Source organism: Pocillopora damicornis, chromosome 5, assembly GCF_964200805.1.
Source record: "Pocillopora damicornis chromosome 5, jaPocDami1.2, whole genome shotgun sequence".
Taxonomy (NCBI): domain Eukaryota; kingdom Metazoa; phylum Cnidaria; class Anthozoa; order Scleractinia; family Pocilloporidae; genus Pocillopora; species Pocillopora damicornis.
In genome coordinates this window covers 10,385,246-10,411,191 of record NC_142674.1, presented here as the reverse complement: position 1 = coordinate 10,411,191, position 25,946 = coordinate 10,385,246, and the positions used below count along the sequence as shown (strand labels likewise).

The 25,946-nt window shown below is 38.8% G+C and overlaps 2 protein-coding genes across 2 annotated transcripts; one reads left to right on the top strand and one right to left on the bottom strand.

Annotated features, from left to right (window-relative positions):
* Positions 1-971: 971 nt before the first annotated feature.
* LOC149045144 (uncharacterized) lies at positions 972-2,597 on the bottom strand. Its single transcript, XM_089206088.1, has one exon. The coding sequence runs from the start codon at positions 2,493-2,495 to the stop codon at positions 987-989; it is 1,509 nt and encodes a 502-aa protein (XP_089062214.1). The 5' UTR covers positions 2,496-2,597; the 3' UTR covers positions 972-986.
* Positions 2,598-9,069: 6,472 nt separating this feature from the next.
* LOC113682350 (ATP-binding cassette sub-family C member 4-like) lies at positions 9,070-21,223 on the top strand. Its single transcript, XM_027199512.2, has 7 exons — positions 9,070-9,202; positions 11,837-12,463; positions 13,153-13,529; positions 14,501-15,795; positions 16,985-17,555; positions 18,490-18,626; positions 19,098-21,223. The coding sequence occupies exons 2-7, from the start codon at positions 11,948-11,950 to the stop codon at positions 20,009-20,011; spliced, it is 3,810 nt and encodes a 1,269-aa protein (XP_027055313.2). The 5' UTR covers positions 9,070-9,202; positions 11,837-11,947; the 3' UTR covers positions 20,012-21,223.
* Positions 21,224-25,946: the final 4,723 nt, after the last annotated feature.

The window sequence follows — 25,946 nt, the reverse complement described above, 5'->3', positions numbered from 1 at the left end:
GTAATAAATATTCTCAAGACATTCGCAAAGAAAAACCAATTAAACACTGGTGATTCAGCATTAATTGCGGCTATGATGATAAAATGTATCTCACTAGTGATATACTTGGTTGAATTTTGCGCTCACAGACACGCTTCAGTGGATGGAAAATGGTGTGATTAACGCTAATTCATCAAAACACAGTGAAGTGACAGAGCGCCATTGTTTACCTTTTTTGCATAATACGCTGATATGTAAGTAAAAATTCAAGTAAATGCAGCTGGAAAGGAGTCTTTGCCTTTGCTTGAAAGAGAACCCTCAAGTTGGTAGCTTTGCATTAAAGTTTGAGATCGATACGTTATAAACTAACCAACAAAAGTATTTAACATAATTTTTCTCTGTTAATAACATAGGTTATTGTCTCTATTATGGGACCAATCACCCGAGGCTCAAAGGGACCTCAAACTTACATAACATTTTGTTCCGTTGAAATATTTGAAAACTATACCAAAATCAAGACCCAGGTTAGACCCTAAGCGGTGGTTTGTTTGTTTGTTTGTAGGTTTGTCCAGATCTATTTCAATAAAGGCTGTTACAGGCGCGCTGGCACAAAAGACGATGGGATCAAGCAATTTTTTCTGCGCTGCCTCCCAATTAACCAGACGAGACACCAGAAACTGGTTAATTTTAATTGAGTGTTCACAATTATAATAAAAATTGTGCTTTGAAAATTTTGATCTAAGGTGTATGCCGTAAAAAAGAGGAATGTCCTAGCACATTACCGTGGTTAGGGACCGGTCATTATTTATCGCCTGGGGGGGGGTCGGAGTATTTTTGTTGTCACATCGGAGCATTTACCTGATCCCCCCGTAGAGTTTCTAGTTTTTTAGAGATCCCCCCTTATCGGTAGTGGAAAGTTTCATGATCCCCCCCCCCCCTTTTCTCCCAGCCACCGCCAAATAACTTTTTGAATATGCAAGTGATATTTTAATAGTGGTACTTACGTCTCATGGACCTTGAACCACAACAGTAAATATTTGCTCGTCAGATACGAACTGAATTGTCGAGGAAGTGCCAATCTCAGGCTGTTCATCCAAATCCACGAAAACATAGTCATCGTCGCTCTCTGCCTCTCCACTTTCGGATTCTTCATCCTCGGATTCCACGTCATCTTCATCACTCGACAGTTCTTCTGTTATCACAGTCTCTTTATTCTGTCGGTAATAGTGACATCGAATGGCCTTCACTTTGTCAAGTTTCCGACCCACAGTCGTCAAACCATGCTTGTTGAGATACAGGTCTAGTTCTCTTACCCGCAACTTTTCAACTTTGCCACCCTCGATGAGGTTATCCCATTGAAAGTCCTTGTACGTTCGTTCGGCCTCTTGCCTTCTTCGCTCCTGAGCTGCTCTTGTTCTGATGTCCTTTCGGATCTCAATATCCTTCAAATGATTAACATATGCAATGACGTGCTTCTCTTCCACATTATATTTAGAGCAGAAGCTCTTCATGGTATCCTGATCGTTTCTGATACTGTCAGAATGTTCCTCGTACAGATCTTTAATACATTTTCTTGGAAGGTAATCATCTGGTGTCCTGCCCGTCGATTCCGTCTGATAGATATCCATGAAATGTCCAGGATTGTTTGAATCTGGTACAGGTTGCGGAATTCTTTCCGTTTCTGGACCGACCCATCTATTGTTAGAACACCAGGAACAGAGATTGGAACTTTCTTCTCTTGACTCTTTACAGGCATCACGACAGAATTCCATAAAAAGTTCTCCACGAATATAGTGGTCTTCCATAAACGATTCGATCTTTCGGAAGTATGCTGCACCGGGCGCTTGCTCTTTGTTTCGTTCTGATGCACCCCGATAGTTGTCGAGGTAAACAGAATTGAAAAAGAATAATTCATCAGGGGACTCGCTTACTTTGCTCTTGATGTAATCTTTAAGGACAGGGGCATCATCAATTCTCTCGGCTACCTGACTATAGACATACCAGGCATTTTTCTCCATCCGTTTCTTTTCGTACTCTTCGTATGACTGGAGAGACAGTTGTTTGATTTCCTCTACTGAAAGATCCTCAAATCTCCTATATTTTTCCCACTCTAGAGTTGCGCCATCCACAAGAGCATCAGAAATTGCCGAGTTTGTCCTTTCGGCTTCACCTTGCCCGCTGTCGCCCCTCGAACGATGACATCGCACTCTATAATCGAAATTGTGAACCCTTGCTAACTCGGCGTCTCGAAATCTAACTTCGTAGTTGGAAACTCCCACGCCCGGACCAGCATCTGTAAGGTCAGCCCATCGTGGCTTTACAGGTGGAAGGCAGAGATCTCCGAGAACTTCAAGACCATGTTTACATGAACTGGTTACCCTTAAAATCCTGTCCTTTCTCGCATCTTTTTCCATGGAATCGACTTCCTCTTTAAACAGATCATCAATGGCATCTAAAATGCGTTTCGTGACTGGTATTATCTGACTAGCAAACAGAGCCCTATTGTGCTCTGACATTTCTGTGTCTTCGCAAAACTGCAACAAATTGTCAATCCTTAATTTCAAGTGTTCTGCTCTCTCTTTTTCGTAAGTGAAGAATTTACAGTTACTTTCTGTTTCTCCGGCCAATCCCGAAGAAAAAAAGAAAACAAGAGAAAAGTGAAAAAAATCAAGGAGAAAAGGTTGCATCAGCGAGCAGCAATTCTCCTAGAAAAACTTACCACAAAAGAGGTAGCTAAAGAGGTTTTCGATTCACTCGAAAAGAATACTAACAAATGTGTCTCAAGTATTAATGCAGGATTCACTGCGAGATTTGTCAAGCGTCTCCACCTGGATCCTCTGCTATGGCTTTTGGAAAGAGGCGTGTTTGAAACAGAGCTAGCACGCAATTTGAAAGTGGTAGTGGCCAGAATGAACGAAGAGAATAGCAGTAATGGTGCTGAAAAAGGGTCAAGTTCGGGCGAGGATTCAGATGAATCTGACGAGGAGACTGTGCAAGAGCCAGTGGAGAGGGCTGCCGAAGATTCTGACACGGAAGCGGAACAAGATACAGCCTCACCAAAATAAACACGTTTTTATTTGTTGTTTTCATTCGGCCGCGTATTAAAATAATGAAAGTTTATGATTTTAGATTACGATTCTCTATAAAACAAACTGAAACGTTATGAAACAATTTTGAGCAATTGTAAGTATTCCATTCTCAAAATCTTGATTACCTTTCTAAATTAGATCGTGCCTGAATAAAAACGTGTATGTTAGACTATGATAGTGATTCTTTTTTACAAAATGGAGGGTCTGTAAAAGGGTTTGGGTTTTGTGTCTGGGCTAGAATAGAGTTTATATAATAGAAAATACAACTGAACGTGGTCTTGAATATATGGTTGGGGGTTTAGAGGCCCAGCGGCAAATCCTACCAAAGTATTTACAAATGCAATCACCCGGGGTCCCGGCGCGACCTAAAATTCCTTTTTTTTTTGGTCTGATCCCCCCATTATGCTTGTCAATTACGGCTGATCCCCCCTAAAGGTCTTCAAAAACCATGTGATCCCCCCCTAAATACTCCGACCCCCCCCCAGGCGATAAATAATGACCGGTCCCTTACTCGTCGGGCAGAAAACAAAGAATTACAGGTGATGACATTTGTACACGTTTTCCAAACCTGCAACCAAGACAGCTACGCGGTGCTTTCAGTTATGAAGGATGTCATTGGAAAGCTGAAGTCACACTTGACTCAACTGAAATCCGTCTTTTATAGGCAGCACAATGCTAAATGCTACCACTGTGGGGCTACTATAGTGGGAGCCAGATTTACAAGTCGCTTTCATGGGGTTTCCGTGAAACGCCTGGACTTCTCGGACCCACAGGGTGGTAAGGGGCCTTGTAACAGAAAGGCAGCATCACTTAAATTGCCCATGAGCGTCCACCTTAACCAAGGGTCTAACATCGAGACTTCCAAGTAAATGGTAGATGCTATCCAGTCATCAGGGGGTGTTCCTGGGGTCGGTGTTACATTATGCAGCTCATTGCAAATCCAATAACCCTCTTTGAATGTGAAGATTGCAGACTTGAGTTTGATTTGTAATATTGAATGCAACGACAGAAGCCTGAAGATTTGAAAAGCGTATGGCATAGGACCTGGTAAATGCATACGACTTTCAGAGTTTAGTACTCCGCCGGTGGATCTTGTGAAATGTGATGGAGAGAGATTGCCTGAAGCACACTTCGTTAACCCTTTAACTCCCATAAGTGACCAAGACAGAATTTCTCCTTACAATATCAATACAATATCAAGCAGAAAAGGGATGAGAATAAAGAAAAATATCATTTAGAGGATTATAAGATGATCCACTACCAAATTCTCCAACTGACATCACAGGAACTGTATGAGAGATAGTTATGAGAATTACTAATGAGATCTTGGGAGTTAAAGGGTTAAAGTTAAGTCCAGGCCTGAGCCTCGCACAGCTGCTAATCCTCAGTGATGTTCAGATACTGAACAAAACAAACAAACAAACAAAAACGGTTATTTACGGCTTGATGGACCGTTGAAATTTAAAGAAAAGGATTCAAGAGAATTACAAAATGTCCACTTAAAGTGAAATCGAAAACAACGGAAACAGGTCCCTTTCGCGTCGTTGTTTCTCTACACCCTCCCGGTGGGAATAATTTTGTTCTGTCACGCAACTCTACAGCAACGCTGCAACAAATGTGCCCTTGACTACTGGAATGTTTACCTGTAAATCATTATGAGCTTTTTGAAAGCTTAAACTTTGAAAAAGTACAAGACGTGAAGGCAAAATTTCCGCACAGCCCCATACATCATTATGCATCCATATATGGGGCTTTATTATTCAGTGCATCACCAGTAAGACGTACATGCATAATTAAGTATGGGGCTGTGCGGAAATTTTTCCAATGTAAAAATTGGATCGAAAGGAAAGGATCTAATTGATCGAATCTAATTTCTTCGATAAAATGCTCGACTGCTGAAGTTCCCGGGTGAAGTTAGAAGCTTCGCTGCCTCAAGTTTGTTGAGCATAACTTGGGAAGAGGAAACAAGGATAACAAGGAAGCAAATTGCCCGAGACAAATTTAAAGTCAACCAGAAAAGGGTAAGACATCAAGGTAACTTTTTAAACACAAAAGGCCGTTTTTACGCTAGAGACGTTAAAGTTGTCTAAGACGTTAAAGTCGTCTCGAGACGACTTTAACGTCTTAGACAACTTTAACCTCTGTGGCATAAAAACGGCCAATCTGTTAACAAGTTCTTGCGAGTTAAATTTTCGACAGTAGCGGCAGCCGTCGTAAACACCAACAACCGCTACTTAGGTCTTATATTTCAACCAAATTTTGTTCAACTTCGGAGAGTTTGTGTGAAGCGCAAACTGAATTACCCAAGCCAGTTTTTACATTTTTTTTCCTTCCCTTTTGCATGCAAGCGAAGTTTTGAGAACGGTCCATTTTGTCTTAAATTTTGGCTGATTTGAAGTCGCCGACAGCAAAAATAGATCTTATCGATTTTCTCCAACTGGAACCGGCCTTTCTGAAAGCAAACTACGTCACGTTTAGTTACTTGCTAATACCTATCGATGGGCAAAATATGAGGGAGAAAATTCCATTCTGGCCGCTGGTAGCTGAATTCTTATAGGAATTTACTCTTCCATCGGGAACACTTGTCGACGCTACTCGAAAGAGCGCCTGAAAATTGGTGCTGAAACCTGCCTCTTAGAGATTTCGCTACTTGTCATAGCCTTAGGTGTATGCTTTCAGAGAAGTGTTGATACAATCTCTTTTTACAATCTTTCATTGAATAACCTTTCTTTTGAAAAGTTATTTTTTCCTTGACAAATTTTAATTTCATAATGTATTGAGTATTTTGCTGTTCCTTTGTCTGCTTTATGTTTATTGAATAAATTCTTAATAAATTTTGCATGTTACTTTTTTACCATAACGATTGAGATGCGTTCATGGGTCACTTTACATAGACAAGTGTTTCGTTGCCTTTTAGTTTAAAGTGACAATTTCAAGCGTTGAATCTTACGAAAATATCAACCTTTATTATGTTTGACTTGAGTTGCCTGTTGAGTCCTAACACTTTTGCTTATCTTTCTCAGTAAATAACACAGCTACGTCAATCTCTGTACTTTTTGCGACGTACCATTCCTAGTTAGAGGAAAAAGGTTTGGATACTTTTTTTTATTTGATTAGCATCCAGGATGTTTTAGAAGACTGTTACTTATGTGTAGATATATATCCCTTTGCTTTGATAAATATTTTAACAGATTCGTGCAGGTTTTTTTGCCGAATTTCGTTTTGAATACAAATTCATTCCTTTCAGTGCTCCTTCAGTAGTTTTTTTTAGGCTCAAGTTGTTGTAACTTTGTCAGGTTTGCCTTCTTTAACAGTTCATCTGCTGGTGAATAAATCTTTTCACCCGATTGAGGAGTTTAAGATGAAAGGTGTGTAATGTCAGAGAGTGCAGCGACATAATTATTGATCTTTTGAGTCTTAATCGCTCGATGGGAAGTCGTCTACAGAAGCGACAAGCAAATTAATGAAACAAGCTACCAAGCGTATTCCCTCATACGCTCTCCTCAATCCTATTAGCTTACAGCTCAGAAGCCGCCTACCTATTATTTATGATCTAGCCGAGTATTTTGCTTTCCAAGTCGGTGGTAAGTAAAGCAGCTGTTTGAGAAGCTATCGCAGTTCATCTTAACACTTATAGGGTTTGACATTCAATTGGTTGGTTAAGGTTTTCTAAACCAATCGCAAAAAGGATAGAAAGTACTGCTTCGAGGCTCAAAATCACCAGAACTTCCGTGGTATATACACATCTTAAACTTTAAAGCTAAGTCGCTTAGAGAGGAAAAAAAGTAATTAGAATTTTTTAACACAAGGAGCCAAAGCAGAGAAAAGAAAATACACAGCAGCAGGTATGTTCGAGAAATGGTTATAGTTAATAAGAAAATAAAAACGTACTTATATTATTTAATTTATACTGAATGTACCTTTCACAGACATTGCCTGCCTTTCCCTGATCATTCGAGCGCAAACCAATGATATAGTATTTAAACGAAGATATATAAAGCAACTTGACTTACAAAGTAATTTCTCCCTCAACTAGTATCTTCCCATCGCCCGTCTATATTCTGAAATTCAGTAAATAAGAAAAACGATATCGGTTCCTTAACATTCGCTCACATTTCTTGATAACTGAACAATAGAATAAACCCTGAATTATTTTTAACATTGAGTTAGAACATCAATTTCACCAGTATTGCCTAATAAAGCACGGTAGTAAATTTTTATTGTATCACCGAGTTTCAACAATTTGAAGAAGCGTAATCATGTTTATTCTATTTGAATAGAGGGCCGTAAAATTTTGCATTTTTATAGCGACAGTGACACTACGGTGCCACTTCAGTACCTTGTTTCTAAATTAGCTTAAGGAGAACGTTAGGCACTTGTTTACTTTGTTGCATGGCGAGATAAATAAATGAATATTCTGGAAACATATTCTTTTGTTTCTTCGGTTTGTTACACTGTCTGCAATAAGGTGATAGGAAAAGAAAATTTCGTCAGATTCCCTCTGTAATTAGCGCACAGAGATAATGTTTGTTTCGAAACTTTTCAAGACTCTTCTAAAGGAGCTTAGTGATAGTAAACATCTCAATTTCAAAAATTCTGAATTTCTTATTTCCGTCTCTGCCTGAGAGACTATTGGAATTGCAGTGCCATCTTTTAAATTATATCCGAATTTTTGGATCACTGACTGAACTTAGAGCGCGTAATCTTTTTTAAAATAGTGCATGGCCACGAAATGTACCAGAGGATCTACAAACACAGAAAAATACTCGCAAGTCTTTCCGGACTGGAGAGACCAAAACAGAATTATTCCTTACAATATCGAAGGATTTGATTTTATACATAATTCTTACAGCTGAAATTTTGAGAAATATAGCTGGGAGAACTGTTATTTAGATTTTAGAAGCGGAGGAGGCTGCTCTGTTACTAAGAGAATTATATTCTTTTGCCGTTACTTAACTGAAAATTGCGCTTATGAAAAAACATTTTGGAATTGAATTCATCTTGACTAAAACGAAGAAAACTTCGGAAATAAAAAAAAAAAATGATCAAAATGAAGATTTTTGGGATCGAGAGGCCAAGTTCTAAAATCGGCAGTGAAGTGCATGAAAGGTTCACTAGCGGCCGGTCCTAAACGATCAAATTTGGAACGCCATGCATCAACGAGAAACTGGAAGTATGTCCCAAGCTAGTTGAGCAACCTACGCCGGAACATTATAAAAGCTACAGGATTTTGCAACCCCTTGTAAAAATTCCACGGCGAAATGCACATGAGGTCCCGGAAGGGTCATGAACGAAATTATGAAAATAACGACGTCAGCCTAACTACCCCACTGACACAAATTTTAAAACTTTGTAAATGTTGCATCTTCTTTAAATCCTAGCCTTACCTGGGTCTTGATTTTAGTGTAGTTTTCAAATATTTCAATAAATACAATGAGAGGTAAGTTTGAGGTCTCTGCGAGCCTCAGGTGATTAGTCCCATAATAGAGACAATAACTTGTGTTATTAACAGAGAAAAATTATATTAAATACCTTTGTTGGTTAGTTTATTACATATCGATCCCAAACTTCAATGCAAAGTTAAGGGTTAATAGGGTTCTATTTTTGAAGCAAAGGCGAAGACTCCTTTCTAGCTGGTCATTTTTTATTAATGCTTTTGCATTTACTTTAATTTTTACCTACACATCAGCATATTATGAAAAAAAGGATTAATAATGGTGCTCTGTCACTTCACTTTGAGTTGATGAATTAGCGTTAACCACTTGTCACTCACTGAAGCGTGTCTGTGAGCGCAAAATACAACCAAGCATATCACTAGTGAGTTACATTTTAGCACCATAGCTGCACTGAATCCTGTTTAGATGGTTTTTCTTTGCGAATATCTTGAGAGTATTTATCACGGGAGAGTGATCTCGGTTTCTCACAGTTTTATATGTGTAATTTGTTATTTTTTTGAAAATAAATTATTCTGGCGGGAAAACTCGTTCATGCAGAAAAAAATAGATCGAGACCTTCACCGAGTGTGATAAAGAGTCGTAAAAAAAAAGTGTACTTCAGTTTATTAATTCGACCTCCCTACACACACACACTGCTCTTACAGTGAACAAGAGGTCATCAAGGCTGTTGCTGTGCTGGTAAGTACGTCTTGAAATTTCGTGGGAGACGTACAATAATATTATTGATAGCTATAAAAAAAATCCTTGCCGTGAGTGTGTCAGACCGTTGCAGTTGAGAGCTGTTTATCAGTGGAGGTCCGCCTGCATATATATTTAGAACCCTCTACAGGAAACGAGACGATATAAACCAAAAACTGAAAACTACATGTTATCATTAGCCTGTCGCGTAGTGTGGTGCATTTTACCGTGTACAAAATGGAGATTTTGGCAGGCTGAATTACATTTTAGCCCGCTCTTACGCTTGCGTTATTGTTGAGACTGAATTTTTCAGTTCATAATTTCTCAATGCCCCCCGGAGTTGTAATAATAGTAATACAGTTCACGTTCTTTGGCGTAAATACGCTTTGGACCCTTCTCAGAGTTCATTTTAACCCTCACATAATAGCTCGCGCTTAAATGACCCTCAGTCGGGCCCAAAACATAATTAATGCCCGCCAACATAAACTCTATGAGCTGGTTTTTTTAAACGAAGTTTAGCCGTTGTTTAAAATGCGTCCTAAATATTCCTCAATTTAGCTGGACCTTGTATCTGAACATTTATTTTTGTGAATAGAGTTAAGACAGCCGAAAGCTAACAATTGAAGGATATCTACTTAATTAAGTCGACCCTCTTACACAGAAAACCGAAGGCGCTCTGATTTCGTAAAACCATGGTTCGGCTGAGACCTCGTGTTAATTACCGGCCCTATTGGTGAAGAATTAAAAGACGCACCGAGTGCATTGCTGAGTTCTATAAGCACGCGGGAATTTTTAAGAACACGAGAGAAGTGCTTCTCGCACTTGTCGAGTGTTCTTAAGAATTCCCAAGTGCTCAACAATGGCTCAACAATGCTCGAGGAACAAGCTTTTTTTTTTTTTTACTTCTTTCTTAAAATGTATTGTCAATTGCCCGCGCTTGTACCGATGTAGGCTGCGTACATTATATCTCAACAGTGCACTCGTGTGACGTAAGGCGCGTGCTTCATTATAAACATAACGAACTCGTTCTTACCAATCATGGCGCGCGCATTTCTCTAAATATTTCATAATGTATAGATATGTTATTTGCCGGTTAAGGGTCGGTCCGTATGGTGAAAAACTGTGACCGAGGTCTTCAAAATACTGCAGCATTTTGTGTGCACGATTAAAGTTAATTGCAGACGGGTTTTAGGCCGCTTGCCAACCAACGTAATGATACTATTGTTTATACAAATTCATTCTGAAACCAATATTTTTCTGTCAACCAAAGTGATTTGAGTGAGAGAAAAGAGAGGATTCATAAGTTATTCATCGGCTTGAGGTAGTGACCGACGTGTTTGCTTAAAAACACTACCCAGCCGGAAAAACAAGATATATTTATGAAAAATGGAAACGAAAGGATGCACTCGGCGACTCACGAAAGCGTTACCGTGGCCAGTGGGCAGAGATAGGAAAATACTGACCGGGTTAGGAACCAATCAGATTGCAAGATTCGTTATCGTGCCCTCTCAAAAAAAATAATATAAGATATTTTGCCACGTACAGTCTGCATGATTCTTCTCGCGTGTCATGAGTCGTACGCAGGTCGTATCGTGGCTAAGTTGTTACATGTCGCGGGTGAATAATTCATGTAACAAATTATGTAAATAACAATGCGATCATCCCTTGTCTTGCTTAGAGCAGTTAAGCAAAGCGTAACATACTCGGGAAAGGTGACAGCTAGGTAGCCCTATAGAAGCTAAAAAAATAAAAAAAACAAATAATTCTGATATCAGATAGAAACTGGCTGTTAAGGAAGATTTTGGCTGTCCGACAATCCTTGTAATCCAGCCTTTATAAACCTGTAGAAGGATGCGACTCTTCTATAGATAGATAACCGTTAAACAAAAAGTTTCAGTAATTTTTTCCACGACCGGATTCCGATGGCGTAAATAAAATGAAATAAAATTAAAAAGCAATACATTTGTGTTAGTAGGTGTGAATTATCTTTTGGGCGCGTCACACAGTCATTTCAGCCCGAACCGCTGAGCGAGGGTTAAACAGATATTTCTGCCGAATGACTTAACACTGAGTTACTATTATTGTTATAATTGTTATCACTATGGAGAGCACTGGGTGTGAACAATCACGTAAACAAGCGACCGATCTGTAAAACATTTTAGCCCGCCAAAAAACTTTAGTCCAAAAAATGCGCAGCTGTGCCCGGAATAGGCATTAAAGGCGTTTAAGGCGAAACTCACGCAACAGAACCTGCTACCAGGCTTAGCAGACGACGGTTGACCGTCGGTGACCGGTTTTTATTGAACTCGGCGCATATGTCAAAACGCTTGTTCCTAACTGTTCCTTTCTCCAACATGTTTGAGTGGATAGTCTATTTACTCTTTTGATCATCCATTAATTTTTTTTCTTGATGGGAAAATCAAAGTAGACAAATGACGCGCTGATATACATGGAATGACGGTCGCAAAATTTTCACACGTACTTCCTTGATCAGTAAATTAAAGTAAAAATATCATTAAACACCTTCAGGCTTCTTCACTTTTCACGTTTCTTAACGGTATGTTACGCGAAAATGCTAATCTTAACTGACGGCTCAACCAGTAAATCTTCTCTTATCGCTTTTTCGTTTTACAGCTACGCGTCCATCTCTAACAGATAGGCTTAAGCGTAACGTATCAACCCTGAATTCTAAGTGACGTGAACAGAACAGTCAGAGGTGAACACCAAACGAGGTACAAACCACACATGGAATACGAAAAGCTGGAAGCGGAACCGGAAGAAAGAACTTCAATCTGTGGTAGACTAACGTTTGGCTTTTTATCGAGTATTATCGAAACAGGAAACAAACGACCTCTAGAGGAGAACGACATTCCTTCCCTAGATGTTGAAAGCACCAAGTATTTGACTGAAAAACTGGAATTAGAATGGAAAAACGAAGTTGAAATCGGTAGAGTCCGAAGTTCTAAACCTCGTTTGAGAAACGCAGTCCTAAGGGCCGTCGACAAATACTTACTGTCTCTGATTGTACTACTAGCAATTTTAGAGACATTATGTACAATGATTCAGCCTGTCCTACTAAGCTTTCTCCTGGCTGAGATGTCCTATAGTTCCCCCGTTGATGTGGGGATGCTGCTTGTTTATTCAACACCGCTCTGTGTAAGTTGTTTTATTCAAGCGTTGGTTTCCCAGCAAGGTAGTTATGCCATGTTTCTGATGGCAGTTCACGTTAAAGCCTCCTTGATTGGCATAGTTTACAAGAAGGTAGGTGGATGATGAGTTTTTGCCGCTTAAATGTCAAAATAAGTCAAGCTTAACCAGCAAAGAAACTGTGAATAGATGTCGCATCTGTCATCTGATAAGCGAATATGTATTAGGCTAAAACCTAAAAAATTTTACCCATTTTACAATTAACAGCTATTTTCTTTCCGTTACCATTACAAGACAGATTTTTACTGATAAATCTTTTGCAAACTTTTATTTCTCACGCCCATGGAAACACTGCCTATTGATGGTGGATGGTATGTGTGATACGCTAAGAATTTTTCAGTATGCATAGGCTTCTTGTATAAGCCGATGGTTAGACATCAGCCAAATTCTCTTGAGACTGCAGTGTCGAAGGAGGCGAAAACGTGGCGTTTCCAGATTTCAGAGTTGTGGGATCATGCGGATAAAGTTATTACATGCTCTTTTAAACTCTCAATGTTTAGGTTCGCAATAACAGAGGAAACCGAACCGTAGTCGAGACATCGTGATCCACGTCGAAAACGATTACACTATGAGACAAACAATTAAACTTCTTTTACAAATGTCATGATTATCATCAATTTTATCTTGTTGCAACTGAACAACTTTTATCCACATTTCTTTTTTGCGGGTGTGATAATACACAAAATTCAAAGTTGAACTTCACCTTATCATTAATTATCTTGTGCCTTTTCCTTTTCTTGCAGATTCTGAACACGCACCATCATATTCTTGCCGAAAGAACTTCAGGGTATTTGATAAACTTGATCTCTAAGGACATGGTCCCGATCCATCAAGTTTTCTCTAACTTTAGATCGCTTTCTGCTCCTCTGGAGATACTTCTCGTTTTCTCTCTTTTGTGGAACTTAGTAGGCTGGCAAACATTTGGAGGTGTGGTCTTTTCAATAGCTCTCATCTTCTTTCAAACGACTCTGGGAAACGTTTTCAAAAGTCTTCAGGACAAGGTCGCCAGGATAACGGACAAGAGACTGCGTCTGATACATGACGTCATTTCCGGTATACGTGTACTAAAAATTAATGCTTGGGAATGGTGCTTTCATGATTTGGTTTCCGAAGTTAGGAGGTATGAGTTTCCTTGCAAAAAAAGTTCATGCTCTATATACGCTGATAACATCCTGTTTGAAAGAAAAAGAAAATTGTAATCACTCGTCATCAGAGCTGGGAAAACAGCTTAAGATATAAACACCATATAAATTCATTTTCCATCTTTATATTCTCAGGTTTGCTAACCGTGACATGAAATTTCTGTGGTATTAGTTTTTGCTGCTTTTAAGTACAGTCCTCCATTCGCAAAACTGAAATCCCGAAAATTAAAGAAAAAATCAGTCATCAAAACATCGCAGTCCAATATATGCAATATACTTGCAACTTAAGCGTCAGTTCGTGTTTTTTTCTTTAAGACTCACCCAATGTATCTATTAACAATTCTAACAAATTAACTCGGCAAGGTGGATAAATTTAAGTACTGCGCCACTAACTTGATTAAAACATTGTCCTTAACCTTTTTCTCGGTTTTTTTCCAAAGACTTTCCTCTTCGTCAATTGTCCATTTTTTGGACGCCATTTTAGCCTCAGGCATCATTCACTGATGTTAACTCTCCCTAAAGAACTCTCTGAGTCTCTATCGAATCGTAGAAACTTGACTTTAAAGCAAAGCATCAATTACAAAATTTGAAAGTAATGTTATGAGCGAGATTTCTCATCGTACGTCTCTACAAAAATTAGGCTAACATCAAAGAAATATGAGACAAACTGGCCTAGCAGACTGTTATTGGGAAGTACTTGTCTCTCGTCTAGTGAATCCATCTAAATCGCACCACCTGTCTAACACTATTCTGATCAAATGCCTAAGTTCCAAAAATCTTGATCTTCTGATATTTACCTCTAGAATGGAAAGGCACACCATACGGGTAGGGAACCCTTTCGCATTCCCGCTTAAAAAGGCGAAGCCGCCTACTAACTCCAACTTGGGAATAACTACCTGACTTGCCTGTGATTGTTCTAACCATTATCATCATATTCTATTCCTCTCAGATTAGAGCTCAACATTGTGTACAAGAAAGGAGTTATTTTAGCTGGTTACCTCTCGGCGTATTCCTGTTACCCAATAGTGTCCAGTTTTGTCGCTTTGTTTCCGTTTCTCATGGCTGGGAATCAACTTACAGCTCAAAATGTCTTCACTACTTTGGCTCTGCTGGGTGCGCTCCAAAAACCAGTCACTGTTCTGTTTTCGTATGCGCTTCGCGCTCTTTTTCAAGCATTTACAACACTTGAACGAGTAGAGTCGTTTCTTCTTGATGATGATTGCGATGCACCGTTGTCTTCCACTCAAAAATGGAATCCATCACAATCAAAGGACCCAACTGGCATAAGCGAAACACAATTAAACGAATATCAGTTTTCAGCGGTGGAACCAACTTTTCTGACGAATCATGTTTGTAATAAAGGCAAGCCTTTCCTTTGTTTAAACAGAGTTAAAGCCCATCCAAAGAGTGACTTTTTCAATTTAAGTCTATGCATTTCCAATTCTAAGTTGATTGGAATCACAGGTCCGGTGGGTTGCGGAAAATCGACTCTTTTTGATCTTATCCTTGGCGAAATACCATCAGATTATGGTCAAATTACTCATCAGGGACAAATTGCTTACGTTTGCCAAACACCTTGGGTGTTTTCGGGAACAATCCGCGAAAACATCATTTTTGGAAAGGAGTTCATCCAAGATACTTTTGAAAAAGCTATCGAGGCTTGTTCGCTGAAGGAAGATCTGAAGTCTCTTTCCTGTGGTGATCTGACTTATGTCGGGGAACGCGGGGTAAGTTTGAGTGGCGGTCAGCGTGCACGGCTAAACTTGGCACGCGCAGTGTATTCTGATGCCGACATTTATCTTTTGGATGATCCGCTTAGCTCTGTTGACGCAAAAGTGTCGAATGAAATCTTTCAGAGGTGTATTTGTGGCACTTTGTCCGATCGGATCCGACTGTTAATTACCCATCAAGCTCGTTTTCTTGGAAAGACAGATCTGGTTCTTTTGATGGACAAGGAAAGCAAGTTGAGTAAAGGTATTTATAGAGAGCTTAGTCAATTGGAGGAATTCTGTGAAATTTCTGCAACAGTACCCTTTGCTAAAGCAAACGAAAGAGGCTTTTCTAGTAATCTGGTGCCACACGGAGCTCCGATGACAAAGACTGGTAACTCCTCTCGTTTGGAAATCGAAGAAGAAGATCGCCTGACTGGTTCCGTTTCTTATAAAACTTACTGGAGGTACCTTGCATACGGAGTGTCAAAGTTCTTCATAATGATCTGGGGAGCTTTAGTAGTTTTACCTGAAGGTTAGTGAAATATAATCATTGCAGAAAACACTTGGCACATTTACATATAAGACCTAATCTAGAAAGCAAATCCCGCCATCTAAGCTATCTAACCAGGAGAGATGCTGGTTTAGGGAAAATTCAAGACAGTTATGCAAAACCAAGAGGCAGGAAAGGGTTGGGATAACTTTTGAAAATTAGATGGAGCTAAGAAATGACGAGAATATCTTTTGTTACCGTTACAAATTATTCTCCATGAAAACTGCGGGAAACTAACTCGACAGACCCCTGCCCAGCACAGTAGCCTAACCTTGCACAATCAGCCTCCACAAAAATGCAACAATGCTAGTTTTTGCGCGGTGGCAAAAATACAAGGATTTGTATGGGAATAAATGGTAGCACTCCCAATCAAAAATTCTGAAGTATTTTTGGATTAAAAACAAATTTACCCTGCTTAAGTGGTTGTTCTTTTTTATCTTGTAAGATGTCTTAGCTTAGTTCGGGCCTTTTAATCAGCTCGGTTTTAGTCGTATTTCGCCCATTGCGCAATGTAAACATATTTGCATATTAACGGAGGCTCAATGTGCGAGTTTGGTCTACCTGTGGTAGTAACTAACATTTTCTTAATCAGTGGAGGCCTCCTGAGATTCGAGTTTCCACACAGTGATAAATTCTAATTCATGCTTTTGATCCATGCTCCTGTTTGGCGTTTCCTTGTTTCTTCAGTTGATGTCGTCTTCACTTTCACACGTTATTGTGATGTCTTCTAGTCAATTCCATAAACAGATGGTCAACATTGAAGTCGCCTTAAAATTGTTTGTCCTATCCCTCTTAGGTGTAAACAATAACTTCAAAGAAATATCCACCAATTTTGGTCAATTTGTTTAAAATCATCATTAATCGATCAAGCCTGCTCTTTAGCAACATTTAGAATACCTAGAAAGTCTGCACGTATGGTAAGGTCGTATTTACGCACGAGAAGGTGGTATCGGAAATCGAATGAGCGGGCGCAGCGAACGAGTGAGATTTCTGAAACATATGGTGATTTTGTTGAATGTTTGAATAGGTAGTCAGAAGAAGGTTCTGTTTGTTATGGGCTGCCCTGCCGTTGAATAACAATTATTTTGTGTGTGTGCTGAAGTGGTTATAAATTAATTTACCTACCAAAAGAAACTCAAGGGCTCGAAACTGTCCATTTCCTTGTTGACAGGAGCTGTTTTAGCTTCCAGCTTTTGGCTTGCATATTGGACAAAGCAATCGTGGGAAGATCAGCAGAAAGCTGACAACGCTTATGTCTATATCTGTCTAGCGAGTGGCTGCTTCATCTTCGCTTTAACCCGCTCCTTTCTTTCCTTCTACGGAATGATCAAGAGTTCTTCTCGCCTGCATACCGCCATGCTGACTTCATTGTTGAAAACTCCCGTTTCTTTCTTTGATGTGAATCCAGCTGGTCGTATCTTAAATCGCTTTGCTAAGGACGTTGGGTGTATGGATGAAGTGTTGCCTTATATCCTTTCAGAGTCTGTTCAATACGTTATGTTCACCATTAGTATTTTGGTTTTGATATCTGTTGCTAACATGTGGATCATTGGAGCAAGTGTGCCTTTCACAGTCCTTTCGTTGTATGTTAGTAAACGCTATATAATCACAGCACGTGAGATCAAAAGAATCGAAGCCATCACGAGCAGTCCAGTCTGCTCACACGTGACAGATACAGTTCAAGGCATCACGACGGTTCGTGTGTACAAAAGAGAAGGAGTATTCCTGGATCGTTTTTACAGGTAACTCAAAGCTTTATAGTAAGATCGTCATTAAATTAACTTAGAAGGGTTGGGGGGGGGGGGGAGTGGTCTGTGCATGGTGATACAGATTTCTTTTAAACCTTTTGACGGAGAATTTCGTTTAATTTAATATCATCAAAGGAAATGCTTGAATACAAAATTTCTGCGCTGTTTCTACTACCTGAAGGCTGATTTGCAGTTGTCATCTGATCTTTAAAATCATTACTTTCTATTTTCAAAGCAAATTTTAACTTTCGAAGTAAACAACACTGTCGTCAGTATGTTTTACACTCATAAAACACGATCATCATTCCTGTTTTTTCTGTTTTATTCTGCTTTGTTCTGTTTTGTTTTGAACAGGAAACTATATATACTATACGAGCGATAGCTGTGTTCGAGTTTCATCACATACATACTTAGGTGATGATGATCTAACTTAGCGTGAAAAACTTAAAAACTCGGCCTGACAGTTTATTTCGTTTTCCGTCCCAGCTCACGTTATAATTTCGTCAGTTACGGCGCTTGGTATGTTTACTAACTTTTAACTGGTGCCTATGTTGCTACCTGCCGGGTCGCTCGTTCTTATATTTCACCTCCTATTTCCGTGCACTTTGTGCTATTACCTGCAAGTTTTTCTGTATCAATTGAAGCCAAGAGCTCGGTTTTATGTTCGTGATACAGGTCACGCAAGACTTATCGATCAATTAACAAAAATAAGCTAGCGAAGTCCGGGAGATGGTCGGGCATTTTACAAGTTGGCAGATGGCAGGACTGCTTTACCTGACTGAGCTCCGTATTTTGTACTCTGATAAAACATGCTTTTTCAACCAATGAGAGCGCACGTTATATTCGAACGTTATTATAATATGGATTAAGCCACTTTATCTTTGTCATATAATGGTTTTTATATTGTAACAAAGTTTTTTTTTCTTAGTTATCAAGATGCAAACAACAGAGCTTTGTTCTGCTATACTGCTTCCCTCAAGTGGCTTGGTATTCGCCTCGATTCTCTAAGTTCAGTCTTAGTTACTGTTGTAACTTTAGCCGGCATTTTTCTTTCTGGTGATACAGGTAAATGACTTATTCTCTTTAATTTCTAACATATGTCGTAGCCATTCTTCGCTTAGTGCTTATGACTCAAGGAGAATTCTTAGAAGATCAATATATACAGCGACGGGTGATAAAAATAGTGAAACTGTCTTATAAACTAGAAATTCCTTTCAAGCTCTTTTTGATATAAAGATCCCAAAGGGCAAACCACAATATATTCTCGGATTCTTGCAGATCAGCGGCTGATATTTCTGCCGTTCCTATTCCTCTATTTTCTATCGGTAGGAACTTTTCAATTTTAAGTGATATGAGAATTTCTTCTTTCTGCCAGTATTTTATTCTTCGTTAGAGAAGGATCATCCATCTTGGCCTCAGAGAACTTCACGAATCTATCGCTAGCCATTTATCACTGACCGTTTCTTCAAGCAACTGCTCATTGCATTTAACGTGTGGTGTGTTTGCCAATAATTTAATTTTATTGCATTTTCTCAGCTTTATCAGGCTTATCAATAAGCTACTGTCTGCAGCTCACCAACACAGTTCAGTGGATGCTGCAGGCCATCGGAGAAACGGAGAATTACATGACGTCCGTCGAACGAGTTTTGAGCTACACACAACTTCAGCCGGAGCCAGGCTACGATACAATTATCCCGCACGCTCCCAGAGATTGGCCTGAAAATGGTTGCGTCACTTTTCGAAACGTGTCTTTGAGCTATTTCTTAGGGGGTCCTCCTGTCTTGAAAAATATCAGCTTTAGTGCCGCCGCCGGTGAGAAAATAGGTATTGTTGGACGGACTGGCGCTGGAAAGTCGTCACTTATAGCTTGTTTGTTGCGCATGCCTGCAAACACCGAAGGCGAAGTCATAATCGATGGAATTTGTGTTGCTGATCTCAACGTCCAGGATGTTCGCACCGCGATTGCAGTCATTCCTCAGAGTCCTTTCCTCTTCAATGACGTGCTTCGTCGAAGTCTTGATCCAGCTGACAAATTTACTGATGAAGAATTGTGGGAAATTTTGGACAAAGTTAAGCTGAAGTCGACTGTGGTTAATAGAGATGGACAACTGTACTGTCATGTGACAGAAAATGGAGCTAATTTCAGCGTTGGAGAGCGGCAGTTGATCTGCTTCGCTCGCGCTCTTTTGTTCGGTAAAAAAGTTATTGTAATGGACGAGGCAACATCCAGTGTGGATACACAAACGGATGAACTGATACAAAGTATCATTCGTAAAGAAATGAATCACTGTACTGTTTTGACAATTGCACATCGTCTGAGTACTGTATCTGATTATGACCGAATAATGGTGCTCAGCGAAGGGAAAATTATCGAAATGGATTCTCCTAAGGTTTTACTGAGCAATGAGCTCAGTTATTTTTACCAGCTATATCACAGTGGGAAGTCCTAAAGTTTTCTCTGAAGTATGATCATGCCAAGTAAGATTTCTGCTTAAAACAAAGGTTAGAAAGCATACAGGTGTGAACTACATGTTGTCAGTAATTATATACCGTTAAAAGGATTTTTTATACCAATCGACTCTCACCGAAAGTTTGTATTGGAGAATTTCTCTTAATTTTTTTCGCAGTAAGATATTTTTTATTAATCTCAAATCGATAAAGTTTGTTGATCGTCATAAGCATGTAGATAATGACCAAAAAAATCAAAGAATTTGCGTTTTGGTCATTTTGAGTTAAAAACCAAAGTTGGTAGAATACGAAGTTTTTTTTTTCTTGTCACATTGTTACACAGCTTCGTCTCAGTTGCCATGGTGATTATAGGCATTTCTGTGTTCAGTATAATACTCTCATTGGAGAAAACAGTAGTGGATATCTGTCGACTGCATACACTGACAGTTCATCTGTTTTTACTTTTTCTTAAGTTTACTTGCGCAGTTAAGATTTTTCATCTGGACTAAATGTCTTGCTCGAACTGTTTTCTGCTAACACGATAGCTAATCATTACAAACGATATTCTGGTATTGTGGTGCGATCCACTGGTTACTTGAATCGTCTTGAAAAGAGCGAGCTGTTTAGAATTCTTTATGGGTGTCTTCTCGGTGGTTCTTTAATCTAACTACAAGAAGAGAGATTGTGCATAATGCTTTCTTTCAAAAGAGAAGATAATCGTTTATGGGAGGAGGGAAGGATTGGTTTATTCGATTACATCTGGACATGCAATAACCGTGATGAGCCGCTGTAAATTTACAAGAAAAGTTCAAAGCTTAAGTAAGTAAGAGGGGAAAGAAAGAAATATGAATAGTCTCGACGCATAAACCTCTGGGGATGCTCTGCTGAGAAAACTCTGTGCGTCGTTTTGAATGTAAGTGACAAATATTGTTCGATCTTTCGAAGTACTCGCACTACCCTGGAGACATTTTTTGTCACGTAAATCCAGGTTTAAATTACGAAATTTCGTTAATAAAACGAGTAAAGGGAATTCAGAGAGTTACTTAATCCACAAAAAAACTAACTTTAACCCTGTTTAGCCAGTTTTAGACTTCTTGAGAAGCCGTTTAGAAGTCAGATGGATCTCCAATTGCCCTTTTTCATCTCGTTATCAGCTGAAGTTAGCTTTATGTATTATGCACGACTGCAGCATTGAAATGCTATTTTTTTGTCAATGTTGTTATTGTTACTCACCATAAAAAGGAAAAATTAGAAATTTAGAACGTTATATGCATATTCTCCCATTTCACATCTACCAGACTTATTATCCATACACAGGAGCTTAGGATCTGGATTATCCTACCCTCAATTCAGGTACATGCTATCTTCTTAGCAAGCGTCAGTGTTTAAGAGACCACTTCACCGTCATTAACTTGGGTTTGTTCTCTATAACACTGCTGGTGATATTGTAATTATCGATTAATCAGTGAAAACAATCAGCATTCGAAGTAACCAATTGACGCGTTTAGTTTCCCTTTGCTCAGAAGTTTCTCCTTCAACTACGTATCATGAAGATAGCTGAAAGGTGCTGCTTTCTTATTGATTTTCAACTATTGATTCTGGTCTTCGCCAGTCGAACCCGAGGTTTGAAAAGCTACAAGGGATGAATTGGATAATTTGCTGAGTATTGAAAGTAAGGTTTATCAGTTGATCGCTCCATCAAACAGGTAAAGTTTTGCTTTGCTTTTCATATAGTTTAGAACATGATTCGATGGACTAATCTGAATAGCTTGATCCATGTAATCTCTATTAGAGAAGGCAATTGATAGTTAAACGTTTGAAATTCTCAGCCAATGGGTTGCCAGTCAGCAGAACCATGGCAAATCGTTTACTTATAGCTTATGAATCCTGTTGGTACTCGCCGTAGATGCTAACTCTAACCAAATGCTCTAACAGAGAAATGAGACAATATTTCCAATTGCATTCATACGCTTAACACTCATTTCTCTAAGACATAGTGCTACTTAGCTAGTATCTGATACGAAAGAATCAATTTGAAACAGACGGCTGACCTTAGCCGCGCCTATGCTAATTCTGATTGTATCTGGCGTATGACAGGACAAAAAAAGAAGCCTTAAACAAAGAGAACACATCATTGAAGCTCGATAGAGGCACGAGTTGCCGGTAGACACTATGCTTGATGTTTCAGATGTACTCACCGTTCTTTTGCCCTCTTGGGATAGCTTTGGAATATTATAAATCCTATTTTCGTCACTTTTGTTTCTGATTTTACTCGTTATGAAACTTCATGACCGACGGTGTTTCCTTTTAAGAGTGCACGCTGTTCTCGTGACCAGTGATACCAATTTTTTATCAGTGATGTATCCATCTTCTTCCTTAGCCACAAGGTCATACGAGTTGTTCCACGGTCAGATGAGGATGTCTTTTCTTTGAGGAATTTGCCGAAAAGTCGGAAGAACGTAAGTTTTGGGAAGTGATATCCTCTTTTTTGTTAGTAAATTATTTCATGTGCTGGCTAAGGTAAGATTTGCAACCTGAAACAATAATAATAATAATAATAATAATAATAATAATATTTTTCTTTTCGATTCGTGAGCGGGCGGTATTCTACAAATCCTGCAATCTGATTGGTTCCGAGAGAAGACAGAAATCTCCTAAATCCCTGAGTCTAGCTAGAAAAAAAAGCGTGTCGTTTGATCTCAGTTTCGACAAACGCTATTTCAGTAAGCAAACAAACACACTGAATTCACCTACAAGGTAATATAATATTATTAGCTGAGTTAATAACGTAAATTGGCTACCATTAAGAGTTTCAAAGCTTACGTTTCAAGCGTTAGCCCTTCGTCAGAGCGAATGGAGCCCAGGTCGGTCCAAATTGGGAAAAACTGTGCCCTCTGTCTTGAGTACCGCCAGAATCCAAGACCTCGAGCACATTTTTTCCTTATACGGACCTCCCGGCTGGTGAATAAAATATATATCACGTGTAACAAGCATGTGGATTTATCGTTTTGTTGCAGAGATCATTTTTAGCAGCTATATTATTTAGTTTGGTTTTAGTGATTGACTGTTGACAAACTAAAAAAAAACCAAACAAAAGAAACTGCCAAAAAATACGAAAGTTAACCTGTGGTGCATGTTGAAGCAATTGCTCAAACTAAGCCTGCAAAAATAAACTGTGAGCTTCATGAAAGTTACACGGTGAGACCAAAAGTACAAGCGTCTTCAGGGTGCCACATTATAGTTTAAGTTTTATTTTCCTAACAAGCAAACAATTTCAACTTTATTCAATATTATTAAGCCCTTAATGTACTCATTCACAATTAAAACTGGATTATAAGATCTTCATGAACAAGAAAATTTATTAGGCGATTAAAAAGGAAGAGTGCTGTTAGATTTCCGAAGCCGAGGGCTTAAATGGTACAGGTCAACGAAGCCAGAATGTGTAGTTGGATTAACGTTGAGTTTAGCATAGGTAGAAGGTTGATCAGTTTGTTTTAAGAATTTGATCGGGGAGAGAGGTGCATATTCACTTAGCTTCAGATTAAGTCGAGGATTTCCTGGCTCGTCTCGCTGAACTTTCTCTGTGTAAGAACACGATAGCAATCGACGCAAGAGAGATGATCGATGATCAAGATACATGTTGTCACGGAGACAGCGATTTCGACAACTGATATCACACATTGGATGAAGTAAAATGGCAATAAGGAAAAATTCTCGATTCTCGATTTATTCTCGAAAGAATTGAAATTGAAAGAATGCCACGAGATTTTTGACTCTAATCCGACAGAAAATAACGCTGTACAGCTGGAAACGATCAAATCTGAGTACAACTCACTGTATGATTATATTATTCAAGGTAATGTTATTCGTTCTAGAGCCAATTGGAATTTGATGTAGAAGTATTTGTACAAATTAGGTTTATATTATTATCTAACCACAACATAAATTAAATCTAGCCGACTGTGAATGTAATGTAACGCAGTATTTCGTAATTAGTGCTAGTGAGTAGCGTAAGCGTTAGTGTAATTAACTTTGTATTTGTTTGTATTATTCTAGTATTTGTGCTTTAAGTGAAAATAAAAGAAATGTTAAAAAAAAAAAGGAAAAATTAAGAAACTTATATCTCAAAGAATTGTAGTCTTATTCAACACCAAAAAGCAAAAAACCAAAGAACGATAACGAGAAAGTAATTAGTTAAGGAAAAATGGCACGAAATGGCAACTCTATTCCCTATATCGGGAGAGTGGGGCCAATACTTGTAAATGTAATACTTTGCTTCTTCATCCGTCCACAAATCCATTTACTTTTTTCTCAGCGGGTACGGTGACGCATCCTGCAATCTGATTGACTCTTAGTGCGGTCCAGATCTTCCTATCTCTGCCCACGGGCAACCGTAACGCTTTCCTAGGTTGCCGAGTACATCCCTTCCTCCGTTGCCATTTTTCATAAATATATCCCGTTTCGCGGACTGGGAATATTTTCAAGCAACGAATTTTGAGCAGATCAAGCCGATTAATAACTTTTTTAATTCTCTCTCTCTCAAATAACTTTAGTTTCCAGTAAAAAATTGTCTTCGAAATGAAGTTGTTGTAGCAAACCGTGTTTAATTAACTTTAATTCTTCACAAAAAGTTACTAAAAATGTTGAATTCTGAAGAATTTGTTTACGATTGAATTAATCGATGCAATTTTATTCATTTAATATCTGAATTCTCTCAAACAAATTTTTCGCTGTAAAAGGGTGAGCCAAGTTTTCAGTCCTTTTACAAATACGTTTTCGGTAAGTCTTTGCAAGTCTGTTCAACTTTGTAATTTGTACCGTAAATCGCACAACAAAAAGCGAAAGAATTCAACGGAAAAACAGGTTTCTGTTAAAGGGAACCGAGTTGATCAAATCCATTGCGTTTTGGCATTCCATCGGAGTACCAGATTTTATCTTGAGCGTTATCAGGGGCGGTTGTAGGATTCCCTTTATTTCTACGCCGCCACCTTACCATTACAAGAACAATTCATCCGCCTTAAAAGAACCGGGTTTTGTTACTGAGGCTGTTTCGGAGCTCTTATGTGACAATCGCGTCGAGGAAATATACTTGTCGGAAACATGGGGACGCCCCCACGCGAGAACAATTTCGTTACCTCTGAAACCAGATACTTGTTTTGTTTGTACAGTAATTTGTTGATTGATGGACACGTGAAATGTAACTGCAATAATCGCTTGTACATTACACTTTGATCGGTCCTTTTTTCGAAGCGAAGACTAGGTTGTGTTAGTAGGTTTTTACGATACGAGGTCAATTTTGTTATAGCAGGACGAATTAATTAAACGAATCAATTGACAAATCGATACAAGTTTCGAAGTTTATGACAATACTCTCCTCCGGATATTGTCAATCCGTTGAGTGTTTCCGTTCAAGCTTGTGGTAAAAAGAGACTCATCTTAAATTTAAGGCAAAATAATTTTCACACATTTAAACAGAAGTTTAAGTGTGAAAGGTTGCATACCACCATAACTCGTCTGAATGTAGTCAGAATCCAGATTTACACACGCTATTGCGGCAAGCTTACGAGCAAACTCTCAAAACATGCATTTGAAGTTACTTACAATTATTTTCCTTGTCATTCCCTGACTGAACAGATGTATTCTTACATCAATCATCGATTGAAGTGAATAATACTTTCCGTAAGATCACTGAATGTTTTTTGAAGAAAAAATTGCCGCGACAGTCATTGAACTTGAATTCGTGAGTTGGTGGCAACATCAATCAGATTCAGTTAAAAAGCCAAAAGAACTTGCCTCAATTTAATGTTTGTATTGAGATAGCGTATTTAAGAAATACGTTAAGTTTCGACCAGGAATAAGGTTATCGTTCCCCTTCAGAAAAAACAAGGCGTTTACGTTAAATATTCAAATTTCTCATATTTCAACCAAATTTTGTTC